General features: G+C 40.9%; 1 protein-coding gene across 3 annotated transcripts in view; it reads right to left on the minus strand.

Moving 5' to 3' along the window:
• The window catches only part of HMCN1 (hemicentin 1), a 414,195-nt gene that overhangs the window by 186,713 nt on the left and 205,525 nt on the right, over positions 1-21,957 (minus strand). For all 3 annotated transcript variants that reach the window (XM_048482504.1, XM_048482503.1, XM_048482502.1), the window contains exons 7-12: positions 19,452-19,572; positions 18,431-18,694; positions 18,120-18,264; positions 14,157-14,278; positions 9,524-9,799; positions 937-1,078 (exon numbers count right to left, since the gene is read on the minus strand). In XM_048482504.1, coding sequence (XP_048338461.1) covers positions 937-1,078; positions 9,524-9,799; positions 14,157-14,278; positions 18,120-18,264; positions 18,431-18,694; positions 19,452-19,572 — 1,070 coding nt within the window. The remainder of the gene's footprint in view (positions 1-936; positions 1,079-9,523; positions 9,800-14,156; positions 14,279-18,119; positions 18,265-18,430; positions 18,695-19,451; positions 19,573-21,957) is intronic.

Raw genomic sequence — 21,957 nt, forward strand, 5'->3', positions numbered from 1 at the left:
AATGTGTCCAAAGTACAACAGCCTCAGTTTAGTCATTTTAGCTTCTTGGGACAGTCCAGGCTTGGTTTGATCTAGAACCCACTTATTTGTCTTTTTGGTGCTCCACTGTATCCAGAACAAATACATTAATAAATAAAAATATATTCACTTAGTATTTTCACATAATTTCATAATCCCAACTTTCATATAATGTCAAATCACTTTTGTAAAAACCTGGTGGATACCACAACATACTTTTATGCGCTGCAAAAAAATATTTTCTGAAAAGAGTCTCTAAGGTCCATTGCTTTATAGACCTTCAGTCCAATCCTCAGAAAGTACCACATCAAACTGATACATTAATTTTATGACATTCCTTTCCTGCATCTGGCAAAGACCCTCCTTCTCTGCCTATCCTCAAAGTAGTTCTTCCTGGATCATCATCTTGTGAGGTGGGAGACATGATCAGTGCAAATGTCTAGGAAGCATTTCTGAGAACATAATTCAATGCTGATTAGGAATGTCATACTATTGATGCTTGATGGACCAGTCTTAATTAGTCCTTTGGAATGGGACCCATTGTTCATTGGATCTCATGGCAGATATTTATCTATATTAGGCAACAACAGGACCTTTTGAAAGTCATTAATTCATAGGGTCACCATGAATCAAAAGCAACATGTCAGAACTTAACACATTTCTATGGCGTCTTTCTGTTATTAAACAAGACAAAATCAAATAGAATAATACAAACACTAGTAGCTAAAACTAAGGTGTTCACAAGTCGTGTATCAGCAAAACAGTAAACATTAAAATCATACAAAGTATGAATATCATCCGTAGCAAACATTTTCACTGTTGGCCATGATGCGATCGTTGTCAATTAAAACGTTTTCATTTTGCCACATAGATATTTCTTCCAACAAAAGCTAGGGAGAGGAGGAAAGGTTTGTGTACCTGTGGGAGCCCATGATAAACATATCATTATGAGTCCAAACAATCATCGGCTTTGGGTAACCAGTTGCAGAGCAGCTGATGGATACCTCAGACCCTTTGGTAAATGACTGGTTTTTAGGGGACACAATAGCTTTGGGTGGATCTATAAAATTAAAAAAAAGTTGTTAAGCGTTTTCAGTGTATTGCCTTACCAGAGGTCCACACAAAAAAGACTTATTTGATAACAGTGCCCTTAACTGCTAAGCTCACTTAAGAGTCTTGGGTGAGGTACCTTATCAAAAGCCTCCAAACATTGGTGAGGCAAGACTTCCCTTTGCAAAAAAAAAAAAGCTGATTTTTCCTCAGCAGGCTCCAATACGTACCTAATAGTTCTATCTCTAATTACAGTTTCTACAAATGTGCCTGGACAGACATTAGGCGAACTGGCCCATAATTTCTTAGTCCCTCTCTGGATCTCTTTTTAAACTTTCTTGTAACATTTGTTACTCTTCAATCTCTGGGACAGCAGATTATTTTAGTTACAAGTTACAGAGCCCTTCGGGGGTGGGCGGTTTACAAATTTGATACATAAATAAATAAATAAATATACTAGTTAAAAGACCAAGAACTTCATATTTGAGTTCCCCAAGAACCCTCTTGTATATATCAACAGGACATGGGGACTTATTGGTCTTCAATTTCCCCCATACACCTGGAACTTCACCTATCATCTACTAAATTTAACTCAATTCTTCAAAATTCCTTCCTAAAATAATTGTTCTGGCCTAGGTACATGTAGCACACTTCCCATAGCAAACACATACTCAAATAATTAATTTAACTTCTCTATCATCTCACCATCTTTCTTTAGCAATCATTTTATTGTTTGGTCAACCAAAGAGACCCATTTGCCTTTCTGGCAGTTTCCTGCAATGGACATATTTAACAAAATATTATTTGACTTAATGCAGAAAGAACTAATGGGCCTGTTTGAAGCAGGGCACTCAATTGCAGAAAGACATGTGACGCTAGTTAACACTGATGTCAAATAACTTATCAGAACATTACTGGAGCCTAATGCAAGACAGCAAAAGAGTGAGGCCTGTCACAGGCATATTGCCAGTACAAGCACAATTTATGTTTTCAACGTAGCTTGTTTAATCCAAGAAACATCCAGCCTTCACTTTCCAGATTCACAAAAGCTGCAATCAGAAGAGTTGCTATCTATTCAATTGGTTGACAAGGCTGAAGAGAGCACACTGTGAAACCAACCTTGGTTTATGCAAACAGCAAATTACATTACATTGGTGAGTCTCCTTCTTTGGAGGTTTTTAAACAGAGGCTGGGAGGCCATATGAAAGGAGCACCTTGATTTTGTATTCCTGCATGGCAGGGGGGTTGGATTTGACAGCCCTTGTGGTCTCTTCCAGCTCTATGATTCTATGATTCTACATTGCTAAACTGAAACCACTGCACTGTACCACTGCCAAATGCAAATGGGAGAAATTGCATCCCCATGTTTCTGTGCACAACCATAAAAAAACACTTCCATGCAACAGAAAACCAGATGGCAGGGAACAATTATATCATATATTTTTTTTATTCTGTTGAGTAGCTTTCAGTCAAGACCTGCAGTCCAGCCAACTGTCTTTCCTTACCAGAAAAATGTCACCATGACTTGCTACCTGAGACTTTTAAACAGAAGATGTCAGGTTTGACACGTCAGATCTCATACATGTGCTCTCTGGCGCTAAGCTTGGTCCTTCTCTGCAGGGCTACTACCTATAACAGCCTAACATTTTGAAAATACTAATAGGAATATTGTAATTTGTAACTTGAATTACTCTTTCCATCTTGAGATTTACTTGAGAGTTTTCTCTCCAATTAGAGGTTGCCAATGCCAAAAGAAACATTTCATAGGAACAACTGTCTTCCTGCAAGCTTCAAATGGTTTCTCTATGGGGAGTTTACACTAAGGACATTGGAGTATCAACTTCCCATCATTCATTCTTGCACTTCAGGAAAATGAAGTGTTTTTCGCCCCAAATGAGAACTTTGCTACAATGAGATTTTTTTTTTAAATGGAGTGTAAATTCAAAAGTTTTATAAACTCGGTCTCATAAAAAGTATATTTATTTGCAGCTTTCCCCATCTCATGAGATCAAGAAGGAAAACAATAGGTTTCAAAGATTCAATTTTTAACAGAATGATGTATTAGCTAGAGGCACCATTTAACTGAAGGTTATTGAAGCACCAAACAATTGCTGCCTTTAACTTTTTATGGAACAGAACTTCTATCTCATCTCTCCGATACGGCTACTAAAAAGAATACTCAAGTGATTGTTCATTTACTGAAACAAACAAAAAAGGTGCCTGAAAATGTTATCTGTGCCGCACAGCGTTTTCTCTCACACATGCCTTAGGGCTTTTAATGAGTTCATAGATATGAAAATCACATTGAATGCAATTCCTTGGTACTACATACTCCTTCTATGGCTTTTTAAAAAATAGTCATTTGAATGCAGGTCTTCTCATTTGTATCATGACAAAATTATGAAATTGAACTAAAAAAAATTTGGCATGAGATACACCTCTGTTGAAATGATCTGTTTTTCCCCTTTGCCCTTTGTCTCAATGGGGAAATTTACAGGATAGTGCAGGATCTGAACTTTTAACAGCTGTACTTTCATTAAATTTAAACAGCAATAATTCTCGGAGATAATTGCAGGTGGATAGCCATGTTAGTCTGCAGCAGCAGAACAAAGGTTGAGTCTAGTAGAACCTTAAAGAGCAACAAACTTTTCCTAGGCCTAAACTTTCAAGAGTCAAAGCTCACTTTATCAGATACCTACAGCTTATCCAATCATACAAAACTTTACCCAGTCATTCCTGTGTATGAAAATAATAAATGTATATGAATGGAAGGAGTGAATTATGTGCAGATCCAAATTTAGTTAAGGAAACTTGCAAAGACAAACAGAAGACAGATGGAATGGAATGTGGAGAAATGACATCTATGAACAAATCTTGTCTGCATCGAAAACAAGTGTCAGCACAGTATTAGGTGCTCCATCCATCACACTGGCTGCAGCTACGTTGGTGTTTCCTGCAGCAGATTTGTGAAGAGCAGCAATGGTGTATCTTCACAAAAAGTCCCCTCCCCATCCCCATCCCCCGGTACCCCCTCCCACCTGAACCCAAGCTCTGGCCAAACTCCTCCTGCCCCCTGCCTGGAGGAGCTTACCTGAGAAAGTCCAGGAGGGCAAGCGGTGTGGAGGTAAGCAGTGGGGAGCAAGCGGTCATGCTGTGGGTGTGTAAGTGGTGTGAGGGAGTGGGGGAAGTGATGGAGAATGGGCAGGTATGTAGCAGGAATGCAAGTGGTGGAGGGGGCAAAAAAAGTGATGGGTAGCCATCAAGCAAGTGGGTGGCCATCAGATGAGCTGCTGCTTACTCCTAGGGGGAGGCCCAGTACCCCCCCCTACATAACCTAAGTGCATGGCAGCCAGGTTGCAAGACCCCTCCTGCTCCCCCAAGATATGCCCCTGAAGAGCAGATGTTGTACTTTATCAGAGATTTATTGATCCTTGCCTACTCCAGCCATGTGTCCAAGTGCTTAGGTGAGCGCACCTGCTCTTCAGACTTGAGGTTTTTGCAGCAGGGAACACTGGTGGAACGCCAATGCAACACGAGTATCGCTATGTCAAACATGATCGCTGAGTAAAGGGTGAAGGAGCTTTAAATCATTCTAAGATCATGGGAAGAAAGACACAGCTGACAGGCTAAACGGTTCTAGTAAAAAGGTTAGAATCAAATCCAGATTGATTTTTTTTAAGTATATGACAGGATTGTTCTAAAGTGATTTGCCATGTGCACTGCTGCCCAGGGTTTTTTGATTCTGTTTTAAACCTTGCCAAAATAGACTGGGATTGGGGGGGGGGGGAGACAGATGTTTGAAATGTTTCATGGGTCTAAGGAAGATCTACTCTCCTATTGACATTAGGAAACTGAGATTGGCTCAAATGGGAGTACACACTGTGCCCAAACAGCACCTCTTCCGACAATGATGTGTTATTTTATTGCACAGCAAAAAAGGCACTCAGAAATAATGTCCTTTGATTAAGACACATATTTTGCACATTATAGCAGTTGGCCCTGTGGAAAGTCAACAAAACATGCTTCAAGATCCAGAGCAGCAACATCTGGCAGCAATTATTAACTTTGTTTTCTGTCCCAGTAGTAGCCAGTGTCACAATAAGGGCAGAGAACTAACAGGGATGCTTTTTTCCCATGTCAAGTTTGCTTTTTTAAATGGGAAAAATGACAAATTACATGAATACCCTTCCCCAGAATTTTAACAGAGCTTTGGAATAACTTCTTTTCTGCAAATATTCTGGATTGGGGGAGGGTCTCATACACACATACACTGTCCTCTTCATGATCTTGACACAAGACGTAAGTCTAGGAATTATTTCTTCCAAGGTCCACCATTTCACAGTGGAAGTGGAGATATCAGAACTAAAGATACTGTATCTTCTCTACACTCTTTCCTTTGAAACAAACTGATCCTGGAACAGATACTTTTACTACATGGAACAAGAAGCAAGCATGGCATGTACGGAGAGCAATTTGTGTGAAATAGCATCCCTCCTGGTTTAGGCCACTTTTAAACAACACAACCACCCACCTTCAAAACTAAAGATTTTCACACAACTGGATAAGCCATTTGTTCCACACAGCAGTTGGTGCACACTCACAAATCACTTTGACACTGTTAGGGTCCCACACTCTGCCTGACTTAGGGAGCAACCACAGTGCTCTGGTAATATTGGGGAGGGCAGTATTTGCCTGATGTGGCTTGGGGATGTGGCTTGGGGAGAGAGGGTGGGAGGGTGGGAGTTATGGGAAACTATAGTCACATCTCCTCTCTCCCAAATAGCAAGAGGTTAGTTGCCTGCAGGACTGGACTGCAGAACAAATAGTACAAACCTCTGATGGGTTATTCACAAGTCTACAAGTAGAATATGTGAGAAGTAAGCTATTTCAGTACCTTAATGCTTCTAAAAGTTGGCTCTACTAGCCAGAAACCACTTTCCAAGCTGCTCAGAATGTTCTCTCATTTGTCCTCATCCGTTGACATTCAAAACATACACAAACTAATCTTATCAGCCCGTGTCCCTCAGATAGATATATGTTCAGGTAATTTCCAGAGAGATTTTTTACAGCCAGGCTACTACAAGTTCCACATAGTATAGAAAAACACCGAGTTCTGTTAAGTATCCCGATCAGCTATATTTAAGTCTAGTAGCATCTTAGAGATCAACATTTTTGGTGTTTAAGCTTTCAAGAGTCAAAGATTCCTTGTTAGAACCTGTATCCTGTAGTATTCATATGACTCTTGCCTACACGCAAGCAAAACCAAATGTGCTTTAAGAGTTTCACGTGACTCTTACATGGGAGGGCAGACCTTCAGTCAAGTCTATGCTGGGGATAATTAGGAAAGGATTTGAGAATAAAATTGCAAGGATTGTCATGCCCTTATATAAAGCAGTGGTGCGACCGCACTTGGAGTACTGTGTTCAGTTCTGGTCGCCACATCTCAAAAAGGATATCGAAGAGATAGAAAAAGTGCAGAGAAGGGCAACAAGGATGATTGAAGGATTGGAGCACCTTCCTTATGAGGAGAGGCTGCAGCGTTTGGGACTCTTTAGTTTGGAGAGGAGACGTCTGAGGGGGGATATGAGGGGGGATATGATTGAAGTCTATAAAATTATGCATGGGGTAGAAAATGTTGACAGAGAGAAATTTTTCTCTCTTTCTCACAATACTAGAACCAGGGGACATTCATTGAAAATGCTGGAGGGAAGAATTAGGACTAATAAAAGGAAACACTTCTTCACACAACGTGTGATTGGTGTTTGGAATATGTTGCCACAGGAGGTGGTGATGGCCACTAACCAGGATAGCTTTAAAAAGGGCTTGGACAGATTTATGGAGGAGAAGTCGATCTATGGCTACCAATCTTGACCCTCCTTGATCTCAGATTGCAGATGCGTTAGCAGACCAGGTGCTCAGGAGCAGGAGCAGCAGAAGGCCATTGCTTTGACATCCTGCACGTGAGCTCCCATAGGCACCTGGTGGGCCACTGCGAGTAGCAGAGTGCTGGACTAGATGGACTCTGGTCTGATCCAGCAGGCTAGTTCTTATGTTCTTATGTTCTTAAGTCATATCTGGCCTACTGCTTTTACTATTTGCAAATTTGGCACCTAGGCTTGGGGGCATGGAACATGGAAATTCCACTTGAATTTCCTCTAAGTCACCCTCTAAATAGAATCCCTGACAAATTATTCTGTTCCTCCAGATAGATGATCTTCTTTGTACCATACAGGTGACTACTAACCAAACAAAATGGAGAAAATAGGGATTACTGAAATCTCATAGTTTTGTGAGATTCATGGTGCTATCTGAAATTCTTCCCTCCAGACATTTGTATTTTCTGTGTAAACAGCAAACTTCAAAAGGACATGTTTGACATCTTATGTTTCTTACGTTTGACATCTAATCACTACATATTGAAACCTGATGAGACTAATTAGCAACCAAACGGTACCCTAGCATCTTTGCATGAGTGTGTACAATTGTGTGTATGTGAAGTACCATCAAGTCATAGGTGACTTATGTGCAAGGAAGGACATTCAAGGCAAGTAAGAAGCAGAAGTGGTTTGCCATTGCTGTCCTCCGCAGAGTCTTCCTTTGTGGTCTTGTTTTCAAGCAGTGGCCCCGTTTAGTTCTCGAGATCTGAGGAGACTGGGTTATAGTGTGCCGCCTTTTTTCCACACCTTTGTATACCTACGGATTTAGTAAATACACAAAGATTGTAGAGAAGCCCCTGTAATTGCTAATTATTATTAACCACAGCAGGTTTCCATGGCAGTGATTAAGTGACTTTTTGAAGGATTTTATTTCCATTCCAAGAGCACAAGCTTTGGAATGGAAAAAAGGCTTTGAGACTCTTTCATGTTCTAAATAGTGGGGAAGAACTGCTGCAAGAGAGAGAGATTTTGAACAAAAATATGTAGTTAGGCCAAATATTCATCCCATCTTCTCTGATTGCTCCCAGTTAAGAAAGCATAAGCCTTCTGTCAAGATTGGCTTTCTTTTTATAGCCAACTATCCTCGGTTTTACATTCCTTCTGAACTTCCAGCAGAAAAGGACAGCTGTGTCCGATTTTGAATGTTGTGTCTTTTATTTAGTTAAAGTACAATAGATAAGATGAGATAACTCCATGTATGCCATTCTTGAGTTTCTTGGAGGAAGGTTAGGATACATATGTGATAAATAAATAGCTCTCAAAATTGGTCTTACCGTGCCAACCCAAAGAAACTTACAATGAATTCTGGGTATTGACATAAAGGGAACACAAAAAGAGATGATCATATGCTTTTGTCCTACCCTTCCTGGCATACACATACATCATTCTTCCTCCCTATGTTATCCCCACAACAACCAAGTGAGGTAGTGTAGGCCAACAGAGGGCCTTTTCCCACTTACCTTAAGCCCCGTGCTACTCTCCCCAAGTAGCACGGGGTCCCCCTGCACTCCCCACGACAGGGGCGGTGACAGCGCAGCCGCCCCAGCGCTACCGCTGTGGCGCCCCCTCAGCATGCAGCATCCCTGGCGCTGGAGAAATCGGCACCTTTTGATGACCCTGCGCAGAGCGCGGGGTCGTGGGGACGCCCGGGACCGCCAGGGATGCAGCGCGCTGAGAGCAACGCGTGGCATAGGGGGGATCCCTGTGAGTGGGGAAACGCCCAGAGTGTGATGATGCCAGTAGCACCAACAAAATCCATAGTAGAATGCAGCTTTGTACCAAGTCTTCCAGGTTCTGCTTAGGGCTGTGCATCTGGAAAAAACCAAACCAAAAATATCCCCCCCCCCCAAAAAAAGCGGTTTTTCAAATAGATTCAGGTTTTCTAAAGCCAAACCTGAAAAATACCTGGAACAAATGATGCACACCCCTAGTCTTGGCCAAGAGCTGTAATCACTAAACCAATCTGATTGTCCTTTGGTCTTCAACATCTCTTCTTCCATACTAAATTCTTTCATATCACAATGACTTCAAACTTCACCTCTCTTATTATGAGTTCTTGTGCTCTGTATATTCCTTGAGGTGTTTGGCAGAATCTAAAAAGCAATGTATTCATTTAAAAAACAAACAAATGGGAGCAGTGCAGGCAGATTCAGTGTGGTGGTGGGGTTAGATTGTCTGATTTGGTTCTAGAACTCTTGAGTTTGAATCTCTGCTCTGCCATGGAATCTTGCTGCATGACCTTGGGCAAGGCATTCTCTCTCTCTCAGCCTACCTTTCTTAACAGGGTTGTTGTTGTGATAATAATATGGATGAGTGGAGAATGGTGTTGTAAGCCCCTCTGTGTCCCCACTGGACAGAAAAGAGGGGTATAAATATCCAAATAAACAAAAATAAACAAGTGGCATCAGTTTATCGAAGTGTATAAAAAAACAAGGGAAAGAAACTGGAAACTGGAAAAAGAAAAGGAATGCTGCTGCAGCACTCCCACCCCAAATAGGAAAATTTTCTTTCCATTTTACCTTGCACTGTAAGGAATACAGATGCTACAGAGGAGCCACCCTCATTAGAAGCCACGCAGCTGTACTCGCCCTCATCTGAGAGAGTCACCATTTTGACCTCCAGAGACAGATTGCTCATCATCCGTATCCGCGAGGGCTCCACAAGTTTCACGTCCTGGTTGTTTCTATGCCAGGAAAGATTGTACCGTACTGTGCTCACAGTTAAGCATGTCAGGATAGCTCGATTACCAGGAATGACAGTAACATTATTAGGAACTCGTATAACAGGCGGAGGTTCTGCGGAAATGAAAAGAAAAGGAGCAGGTAAGAGCAAAAGCCTTAAATAACTACTTGCTCATAAAGAACAGTGTGGTCTTTCATCCTGTTAAAGCACAGTGCAATTTTTAGGGCCAACATAATCAGTGGGTTAAATGTATCACAGAACAATACTCCAGATAACTGAGGTCTTCTATTATTCAGTGTAGATTACTACTCTGTGCTTCCTGGGTGGATTTGTAAGAATGACCACTTAATTGTTATTTTCTGTTTTAAAAAGGAAAACATTCCTAGTTTTCATTACAGAAGTAGATCAGAAAAGGTGCTACTCATGTTAGAATAAAAGTCTTCATGGCTTGGGTTTAATAAATTAATAAATTGGGTTTAATAAATTAAGATGGGTGTCCCTGTTTCCCAGTTATATTTTGCTATCAGTACCCAGCCTCAGTCTGTTCAATTCTTTCTGTTTTTCAAGTTTTCTTGAAATTCTTTCTGTTTTCAAGTTTTAGCCCTCAAATTCACATTTTTTTCAAGAATTCTAATACCAAGCTCAGAACAAACCAGGCAACGAAACTGGATGTTCCACGTCCAAATATGCAGTTTATGATTTGAGACCAGGGTGAACATTTTCTTGACAGGGTTTAGGTTTTCTTAGAGCAAAATTTGGAATCCATTTTCAAGAGCCTTCCCATTTTTTTTAAATGAACAGCGCTGATCAACCACTGGATCTCTCCCAGGCAAAACTTTCTCATATTCAAAGCATGGGGTACACAAGCTAGGAGGCCAGGTGCAAATTTAATATAGCAGGAGGGAAAAATAATGGTCCAATGTTTGTTGCTTCAGCAGTGAAGGAATGTCATCTGTATTCCAGAAATTTCACATAGCTGATGGAAGGCATAATCTCTGATTCACTGTTTCAATCCAGTATAGTGAAAATGCTTCAGAAATCACTTTTAAAGTCTGTTTGGGGGAGGAAGAATTATCCTTAGAGTATTTGTGCTCCAGATAGGATTTGAGTTTCACCTTATAGCAGAAGAAGCTGGGAAACTAAGGATTCCTTTGTTTACCTTTGGGGGGCGGGAAGTGAAGTGTGGCAGCAAAACATGGCAGATTATTATTACAACTTAGAAGCTAACCAAGGTCAGTCCTGGTTAGTACTTGGATGGAGGGGCCACCAAGAAAATCTAGGCTTGCTACACAGAGGCAGAGGCAGGCAATGGCAAATCACTTCTGTTTGCCTTGCCTTGAAAAGCCTAAAGGGTTGCCTTAAATCAGCTGTAACCTGATGGGGAAAACAACCCTTTCTCCTGGGGGGATTAATTGAAGCAGAAGATGGGAGGTAACACTTTTGCTTCTTTTTTTACTGATACTTTCTGTGTTCCATCTGTTTGCTATTTAAAATGATTAACACTTATATGAATGCATTCACTCATCTTTGCAATCAGAGATGGAAGTCTGAGCTTCTATTTCTCAGGTATTAGACAACCTTTTCCTGCCTGTTTTACCACCCTTTCACAGGAATAAATGTACCCTGTTTTCACCAGCCTACTGTGATAATGCTATTCTGTGAGCCATGTAAGGAGCCACTAAAATAACTTGTGTGTTGGTTTATTTCTCTTACAATCTCAAACGTTTATCCAACAGAACCACTTGTGGCTTTTTCCGTCTCCTAATTGAGAAGTATGAAAACAAACTGGTTTTTTAAATTAAAGCTCATCATTTCACGCTCATTCATCCTTATGAGATGTCTACTGAAAGATTTACAATACTTAACTAAACCAGCCTCCATGACAGCATTACATTTTCACATCCACAATGTTTTACAAGCCTGCATGTATCATCCTGGAAGACTGTCTTTCACTGTGAAATTCTTTCAAAGCATTTACAAGACACATTTAAAACTCCAGCTGAATATAGCTCGACTGGCTGGTGCTGTCTCATTGTTTGAAACTTTGGCGCAAACTTATTGACGTCCAAAGAAAATCCTCCTATGTTGTTAATCTGTTTTCTGTATCTGTTGAGTCATCATCTCATCACACACTGAAAACCTCAATAAGATAATTGCTTTCAGAGACTTTCCATCTGTTTCTGGCACTAAAACTTTATGTGTTATATATGGTCTCTTTTACAGGATTCATTTATATGAGATCAGGAAAAAAAACTTGCCTCCCTTCCTTTTTTGTTCCCTTTTTCCTTCTGTTACATTTTTATCCTTTCCTGATTGTCCTTTCTCCACCAGGGTTTATTAGATAGTTTAGGGCATCATAAAGTTATGATTGAATCTGTATTGAATGTGATATGATTTTACCCAGTAAAAGGACTGCTGTAAACCGCTCTGAGGCTGCCTAAGCAAGGGAGAGCAGCCTATAATTTAATAAATAAATAAACTGTCATTGAGATAAACAAGCTGCTCTGAGTAAGTGAGGCTTCTGAAGCAATTTTCCAGCAGTCACTGTAGTTCCTAGCAAACACATTGAATCATTGGTTTTCAGGCCTCGAGGTTAAAATGCTAAGGGAGTCTAGGCAGGGGTGTATCTATCCCAAATGGCACCCGGGGCAAGAACTGGAATTTCACGTCCACCTCACTCCAGCTTGGTCACATCATAGGGAAATGTGAGCCATGAGGGGAAGCATTGGCGTTGGGGAGAGGCTTGCCTTGGCGCCTGTAGTCATAATGCTGTGTGGACTTTTTGCAGAGAGTGGCAGGAACAGTCCCTCCCTGCTGCAGGCACTGAGCAAGAGGTGGAGTCAGGCTGCACACTGGGGGCTGGATCCCAGCAGGGGAGGCTCACCAAAGAGGAGACAGAGGCATGGAGCTGGCATTTTGCCAGCTGCTCCTGGGCGAACACCGGGGAACCCCCAAAGCAGAAGAATCATTGGAAAAGTACGCAGGGGATGGAGGGGGGAGCTGGTCCAGCACCAGGATCCAAACTCCGTGGCCCTGGACAAAGATGGAAGTGGCACCTAGGGTGTCTGTCCCCTCTGTCCCCCATATAGGCCTCTGGGTTCACAGGAAACTGTGGAAATGCCATTCATTCTGCCCTTATTCACTGTTCATACACCCAACACTCAATATAAGATTCTGTTTGTTTGAATGAATCAGGAGACAGTTTTCCTCCCAGCAAACACAATGCTAATGGTCAGACTGACAATCAAGGATGATGCCACTTTCTCACACAATTTATTAATATTTCAGTCAAAGGGCCAGAATAATAGATGCTCAGATCGAATCATCACAAAACTGACAAAGTGGAGGACATTACATCTTATCTTCTTCTTCAAATCAATAATGCGTGTGTGTAAAGTGCAGTCAACTCACAGCCAACTTATGGCAATGCAGTAGGGTTAGGGCAGAGGTGGGATCCAGCAGGTTCTCACCAGTTCCCAATAGTGGGTTACTAATTATTCGTGTGTGCCAAGAGGGGGTTACTAATTGGGTCTGCTTTTCCATTAGAAATTCCATTAGGTCCAAAAATCATAAAGCCCTGTTGTTTCCTATGTGGCTAGTTAGCGAAGGTAGAAAACAGGATAATTCTCCCTGTTGGGCTGTTTTAAAAACATGTTTTAGAAATATGGTAACGTTCCTTGTTTGAGGAAAGTATCCTTCTTTTGATTTCTAGAAACAAAATTAAGTATTTGAAAGTATTAAGTATTTGACAGGCAGTCAATTAGAGGAGTAGTTGTTTCTGTTGGCAGTAGACGATAGGACTTGCTATAATGAGTTTAAATTATGGACAGAAAGATACCAGCTGGAAATTAGGAACTTTTTTTTACAGTAAGAGTTTTTTACAGTAACAGAGAAATTATTAATGCCCTCAGCTCTCGGAGATGCCCGCCACGCCTCATCGCGTGCTACTTCCAGCGCCCCATTGGGGCTACGCCACTGTTTGAATCCCACCACCATGGGAACCTGTTCCTAAAATTTTTGGTTCCCACCACTGGGTTAGGGTTTCAAGGGTTAGGGTTTCAAGGCATAAGACATTCAGAGACGATTTGCTATTGCCTGCCTGTGTGTCACAACTGTGGCATTCCTTGGAGGTCTCCTTTCCAAATACTTGTCAGGGTTGAGGCTAAGAGTGTGAAGCTGGCTCGAGGTCACCCAGCAATCATACAGAGCAGCTAATTTGATTGGAAAAATAACCTTGGGAAAGAATCATTCAACCCCTGTCCCAAAGCCATAGTGGTCTTCACCATATGTTGTTATAGTGAATTTTATAAGTCAGCAATGGAATGAGCAAAGAATGTTTCGCCATTGTTGAATGTGTTACTTCATTACTACACCGCACTACTATGTGTAAAATATATTGCTGTTAAATTGACTTCATGAAATGCAAGTAAAACAAACCTTCACAGAGAGGAGAAAATAATCATCACTGACCTGACACATCCAGAAATGTCTGTGCACGGCCTGTTCCAACACTACTGATGGCAATACATTCGTAATAATCTTCATCCAATAGTGAGACTTTGGCAATCTCCCAGTTCACACTAACTGATTCTCTGCAATACAAAGAGTAAAGGGAAGTCAATGGAAAAACTAGGGCTTAGACTCCTCTTGGTGACAATCCTTCCCCACCATCTTCACTGTGTGAAGACAGGATCAAGACACAGGCAACTGAGCTCATACTTAGAGCGGCCAAGCACTAGAATTCAGCAAAAAGGAGGTCATCTCCCCTTTACCAGGGAAGGACAGAAGGTCAGTTCTGTGTATTCTGTGTATTCATACCAATCCTGGCCAACCCAGCAGCTTCAAAGAACCACCAATCACAAGTATTTATACATTGCAGCCCTATTCCTTTCTGTGCTTGAAGGAGGTTTTAATGGCTTGAGCACTGACAGTTCTAGATAGCTCATTAAAGTAGGTCCTATCCATAGTCAGCAAGATTCAGAACTATGATTCCGACTACATTTTACAATGGCAGAATGGAACTTTCCTGCCTTTCCTCTCCCAACGCAGTCCACAAAATCCTGCTCCTGGGGAAATAGAGGAGCATTAGTAACCCCCATTAGTAGCCACCAGCCAGGAGGGATCTGGTAATTCTAGGGAATTAAAGCAAAGTTTAGAATCTGAGCTGGAAAGGGGGAATTTTCAATTTGCCCAGCCAACTGCAGACAAAATGGCAAATTGGGGTTTGATTCAAGACTTTTTCAATGATTATTTGTTCACAATAGGGAGAGGGAAGAGGAATAAGGAGAACAAGAAAAAAACACTAAGAAGTTGAATCCAGCCAGCTTTTCTCACTGGTGAAAAGTGAGAAGGGGGTCTCATTTGACTCCACAAAACTACACTGGGGGTCATGAAATCTGCCTACACAAAAACATCGTGTGGGGCAAAAGCTATTGTAAGGAGAGGAGTGAGATTGAGAAAAACAGTTGGTTGAATCCAAACCAGTGTTTGTGCACATTATAGAAAAACCTCTAATTATCTAATTATCAATCTAATTATCATTGGTGCATTCAGATGTCACAGACATTCCATGACATCTGAATGCACCCAACTGATAGTGATAGATGATAACTGTATACTAGAAGGCAGAAAATGCCTTCAATATTAACATTCCGTTTTAGCATAAAATATTTGGGTTGTAAAACAATACCCAAGAGCATCACGTGTTTCAGTTAAGCTGCCTTGGACCCTCTAGGGCAGTGGTGGTGAACCTTTGGCACTCCAGATGTTATGGACTACAATTCCCATCAGCCCCTGCCAGCATGGCCAATTGGCCATGTTGGAAGGGGCTGATGGGAATTGTAGTCCATAACATCTGGAGTGCCAAAGATTCACCACCATGGCTCTAGGACAGGGGTCCCCAAACTACGGCCCGGGGGCCAAATGTGGCCCCCTGAAGGCATTTATCCGGCCCGCCAGGCATGGCGGCAATGGCTCCATTCATGTGCAGTGGGGGCTCGAGGGAGAGGAACAACCGGCCCCAACGCCTGTTGATTGCAGTTACATGATGGCACCCCCAAATCTCCATGAATTTTCTGACCCAGAGTTGGAAACCTTACATGTGGCAACGCCTGCTCCACCCTTCCCTCTCAGCTACTCCATGTGTTGCTCTCAGGCTTTCTGTTCCGCCTCACTCCCATTGGCATCAGCCAGGCTGGCGAATCGCTCACTGGCTGCTAGGGAGGAAAGAACCCAGGAAGATACCTGATCCTGGGTTAGATGGAATGTTTCATTGGGAAAGTTCTGCTTTTTTTTTTTACAGGGGAAGGTATTCCACAGCCTCCCCAACAATATTTGGAGCCCACCCTGTACTTGACATACTTTGGTCACTGTTCTAAAAATAGACCATGACAGAAAGGCTGAAAGGTGAAATCAAACATTTTACAATCATTTGTGCATAGGAATTTGTTCATAGTTTTTTTTTAGTCCGGCCCTCCAACTGTCTGAGGGACAGTGAACTGGCCCCCTGTTTAAAAAGTTTGGGGACCCCTGCTCTAGGGTGAGAAAAGTAGAGTAGAATTGTTTTGATAAATATTAAATTAATATCCTCATCATATCAGGATGCAATACTGGAAAGATGCCATAATACAAAATGTCTTTGCAGTTTTTTTAAAAAATTAAAAGCACTGACTTATTTATTCAGTTTGAATCCAGCTTTACATGTTGGGAAGGCCTCTTCACAGGGCCACCTGAAGCACAGTTATACCCTTCTATGTTCACTAACTTCAATGGATTTTGAAGGCTATAACTGTGCTTAGGAAAGCACTGATAGCTGTACCTCTGACAACTGCCTCCTTCGCTCCACAAACGTACTGACAACTTCTCATCAACAAATGTACTGACAACCTCTCATCAACTGCATGGCATTGTGCCCCACTGACGTCCTATCCCCAAAACTCCAGGTATGAGAATTCAAACATCAAGCAGCTGAGTCCATCCTCACGGCACCCCAGTTGTGTTATTTTTCATGCTGCACACAATTTTTCATGATGAAATACTATTTGGTCAATCTAACCATGGACTATGGTGTTCACTCATACAAGTGCATGTATGCATGTATCAGTGAGCCTTCCTCCTAAAATCAAGGGGGACTAGTTCATATGAAACTTGATCAGTCCTTTTCAACACACATGCAACTCCAGACTCTTTACTCTACAGGAGGGAAGCCAAGGTAAATGTCATTACTTAGGATGGAGTTTTCAGTCAATACACCTTGGCTTGAACATTATTTTGTGAAATCATCAGGGTAGGCTGCTATACTTAACGGCCATGTAACAAGATAGGAGGAAAATTAAGACCAAAAAACCCACAAGCCATTTGATCATTACAACCTGAGACGAATGACAGAATTAGGGAAGTATGTGTTTAAGATGACTTAATGGAACCTCATAAAGAAGACGAACTGCCCAGGGAAGGATTACAGGATTCAGCTTGTTAATTAATTAATTGCTAGGATATTACAAAACATAGGCCACATACTTTCTGTGTTTTAAAAGTATAAAGGGGACCAAACAAGCATTCGTATTATCTTGTAAAATACAACTAAAGAATCCATTGGGATCTTAATATGTAATATGGAATTTAGCAACAGTAATCCATTCTGCTTTGTATATGGCATGACCTTACCAATAAGCAATATTTTCAGACTCATATTGGTTTACAGAACTCTAGAGTTGCACAGAACATAGTCTGAAAACTAAACAAGCCGAATGTTATCCACATTCATAAACCATGCAGTTTAACAAAGAGGTGAATTACATTAGAATGTTGTGGAGTTAAAGACATTGAAAAAACTGAAATTTCTCAGTTACAGCAATATGTAAACACTTTTAAAAAGCAGCACCATTTTCACATTAATATTATTAATCTAACTGATCCATGGTGGGAAAGACCTAGAAATTATTTTCCTCCACAGGTATTACAATGCATAGTTTTAATTTCCTACATGAATAACTATGGTTCTTTCTTATAATTCCTATTCAGTTATTAAAATTTTGGAACTCCTACTTCACATACTAGGAGAGCGCACTATTGCAATCTTCTCAATATATGTGTTCGCCATTTTGTGCAAATAGGCAACGTGTGTATTTGATAGCTTTGGTACGTGCAAACGCATACCTTCAAAAAAACCAAAGTTTCTGATCATATGTCTCAAAGTTGGGAAACACATATTGGAGAATGCAAGTACTGAGTACTCTTCGAATAATCTCCTGTGAAATGAGACACTGAAATAATAAATGATAATGTAGAAAGCACTAACAAAGTTGATCTCTAACGACTACAAGAGCAACCAATTTTCATTCTAATTTCGCCAACTACATAATGGTGATGCTATCCACCCATTCATCTGGTGAAAATAAACCTTTACAGCGATGCTGAGAAATGGTTACTTACTTGAAAAACTGATCCATTCCCAATTTAATTCCATTTCTGCTAAAACGGACAGTGAAAGGTATGAGGCTTTCTATGTGGCAAGAAATGTGACCTGGCTGCAGATAATATCCTGGAGTTTTTTCAGGCATGGTTACCTTTGGAACATCTAGAATAAAATTAAATTTATTATCCTTAATATAAGTACAGTAATTTTACCTCCATTATTCTAAGTCATACTGTTTTTTTGTGAGGAGGAATGTATGAAGGGTCCCCACTACTTTATATATTATATAAATAACAGTTTAACTTTTTAAAAAATACTTTAAAAATACCTGGAACAATATTGGAAAATGAAACGCTTGATACCCTCTGGAAGAGGTAATCGTTTTTGTCATAACCAGTTATTTTAATAAAGAAGGCTTCATTTGGTGGAACAAACTCCGTAATATTCCAGATTCCATAAGGTCTTCTGTCAGGATAATATTTCACAGGAACAGTCTTCAGCAGATCTCCTGATATACTTAGCAATTCCAGACGGTCCACTCTAGCAGGAAGATGAATTCCTGTGGTATTCAGCAGAATGAAGGTAGGTATCCCTATTAAGAAAATACAGATCAAGAGTTACAGAAGTAATGCAGAATCTTGCTAACATGTGGGCAGTTCTGCAATCCATGGGAAGTCCTGGCACATCGACTGAAAGGCAATGTCCTAGACAGCAGTATGTCTGGATTGCTCTAGCAAGATAAATGTCTAGGTAGCTTCACAGCACAACCCTCCCAATCAGAACCATGCAAAAGATTTTCGCCATAACCCAGAAACCTTAGTATAATTTATTTATTTATTTATTTATTTTCAGACTTCTAGACCGCCCCATCCCCTAGGGGCTCTAAGAAGGCTTCCCGTTTTATGAAACGAGAAACTTTGACCTGCACACTAGGCAATACACCAACAAGAAGTGTAAACCACATTTGTACAGGTTTCTGCATATTGTCTGCAAAACGACTTTTCTCGCTTGCCATATGCAGATTTGCCAAAGTTGGTTAACACTGGGGAGCGGGGGGGGGGGCGGGGGCGGGGAGAACCTAGTGATTATTTTTGTTTATTTGTTCTGCTGGGATTTATTCTACAGTTATGTGTTTTTCTAGTTTTCACTGTTTTACAGCACTGTCCTAAACTGAGTTACATCATTAGAAGATTTAGAAGGACTTAGAAAGCTGTAACCCTATTTAAGATTGCAGCATTGGTTTAATTTGGTTATACACCTTATGGATTTAAATGAGTTAAGAAGCAAGATTTTTGATCTTCATCATCACTGCATAAATTGCTTCAATGAGAATTAGAGTAGTAATCAACCTTGCACTGGTCTGCTGGAAGTCATTTTGAAATCTAATGTCGGCTTTCTGGAAAAACCAGCTCGGAAGTCAACAGTACTGAGGCCTGTGATACGAACAGAGTGTCGCCCGCTACTGGATGTCTGGAAAAAAATTAGAGAATAAATATTTTTTAGTAGTCAACAGTTACAGTCCTTTGGAATATTAACTGAACCCACTATACTTTAAATTTGCAATCTTAAGCATATGAGCATGACACACTGAAATACTGAAACTTAGTTCTGTGTAAACAAAATTAATATCAAGATGCTACCAAAATATTTGTACAAAACAATAGCAAGAATTTCAAAACATATCATTTAAAAACATACATACAATTAATTATTATGTTGGTGAATAGACTTATTTGATTTCGTTCTTCAGAACATAGCCAGGAATTATTATATGTATGCTAGGTGTTACAGGTCTTACCGTTGACGGGGATCTCTCTCTATCCATAATGGATGGGAAATCAAACGTGTGAAAGTCCAAAATTGAAGATACTGGCTTGGAACCAATCAGCCATTAGTGGAAAACATACTGAGTGGGAATTAGCTGAATCCAAAAATCCTAACCATGTCCTCATACATGGAAGACTGACAGATTGTTGCTCAATTACATCAAATAAGGAAGAACACATGGGCCCTTAAGTACATCATTTGTTTTGTCTAGTACAATTGTGCTAAGCAAATCTATTCAACAGAACACTTGTTTCCCATAAAATTACCACTTACACTTCTAGTAGGCACCATGACAAAACTGTCTGTCTTTACTAGCAAGGCCACTATTCTATTGTTTAGCCTTTCACCTCAGTAAAAATCACCAGAAGATGATTTTCAGCAGCTGTCAAGACCACTGGACTACATAGAATTACTGCTTTTTTTAACAGAGTGCCAAAATGACTACTATTATCAAGTGATAATTGGATGTTAAGTATTACATGGACAAATACTACTGTATATGACACAAAAGGATTAAATGTTTTAAGTAACTGGCATTTTTCTTCATCAAATCAAAGAAGGAACATATAAAGTTGCCTTCTACTGAAGTATTATCAACTCAGACTTGCAGTAGCTCTTCTGGGTCTTGGGTTTGCGATACAAAAAGGACTTTCTAAGTACCTCCTATTTGATCTTCTTTTTTTTACTGGAAATGCCAAGGACTGAACCTGGGACTTCCTACATGAAAAGAAGTTGCTCTTCCACTGAGCCATGAGTCTGTTGTCATTTATGCACATGTGGTCTCCTTCGCATTCAGCATACATTCCATTCGGGTTTGATTTTTGTTTACATACACATTTTCCCTTCTTCAACACTGACCCCACTTTCAGATCTGAGAATCCCTGCATTTTCCGAATGCTCTGTAAACACAACTTCTCTTCTCTTTGCAGGGAACGCACAGGAGATCCATATGCATAAAGATTTTCAGCAGCCAAGTCATAGCAAGGGAGTTTGAAAAGGGATAATCCATATGGTGGCATCTTGGGGTAGAAGGGGGGGATTAGGAATCCTGAAAAATGAGTTCAGGCCCCTTATATACACCCTTATTCCCTGGCTTCTTGGATGCCTGTTGCCTGGGAAGTTAGATAAGGAGGGGAAGTAGATCAGGATACCTGGAACTTTCCTATACAAAGCATATATTCTCCACACAGACCCTCCTGAAATAAGGGAAATAATGGTCAAAACCCAAACAAGAAATCCATATTTCTATGCTCCCAGACTCATAGCAAACCACTTTTCAAACTTAGAGGAAATTTAGTGGTTGAGGATGAGAAGGACACTCAGTCCAAATTCTTGGACAATGGTACAGTAGTTAGCTCTTTGGGTTCTCAGTAATATTTCTCTGTTATAAACATGGCACTGCACCACTTCAGAAAGTGAATAGTAAACTTTCCTTTGTTAAAATATACCCTCCTTCTAAGTCAATAGCTAATACAGAAAACAATTAAATAACTGTTTAATTGGTAACTAATATAGAAAAAGGGTTGGGTTAAAATTTCCCCAATGTGTTAGAGCTCTTTTTTAAGCAATTCTCCTCCTTGAGCCAGCTGATGAGGTGGTAACGTTTGAGAACACTCTCCTACATCAGAATTTTACTGAGAAGACTGCAGCTGTTTAGACTATATGTGGGGTGCCCATGGTTTAAAAAACTACAGACCGCTCCACAGCATCCAGACCTGATGTAGGTGAGTGTCCTAGGCCCTTTCTGCACAGGGCCAAAAACAGCAGCCCAGGGACGGAAAAACACCGGTCCCTGGGGAGCTGTTCGCACAGGCAGCGCTGCTGCAATGCAGCAGTGCTGTCCTGTGCGTCCCCAAGTGGCTTGAAGGCGCCACTTTCCACCTCCCTTCCCGAGGGAGGTTTTTTGAAAGCGCTGCCTTCCCATTGGACCGCGCCGAAGGCGCCACTTTCCCGTCCCCCCCCCCACCTTGTCCTCCAACGTCAGTCTGGAGGGCTGCTGAGACCTGCCCATGCTGCCCTCTGACCCTG

The sequence above is a fragment of the Sphaerodactylus townsendi genome, unplaced genomic scaffold (assembly GCF_021028975.2).
Source record: "Sphaerodactylus townsendi isolate TG3544 unplaced genomic scaffold, MPM_Stown_v2.3 scaffold_18, whole genome shotgun sequence".
NCBI classification, from domain to species: Eukaryota; Metazoa; Chordata; class Lepidosauria; order Squamata; family Sphaerodactylidae; genus Sphaerodactylus; species Sphaerodactylus townsendi.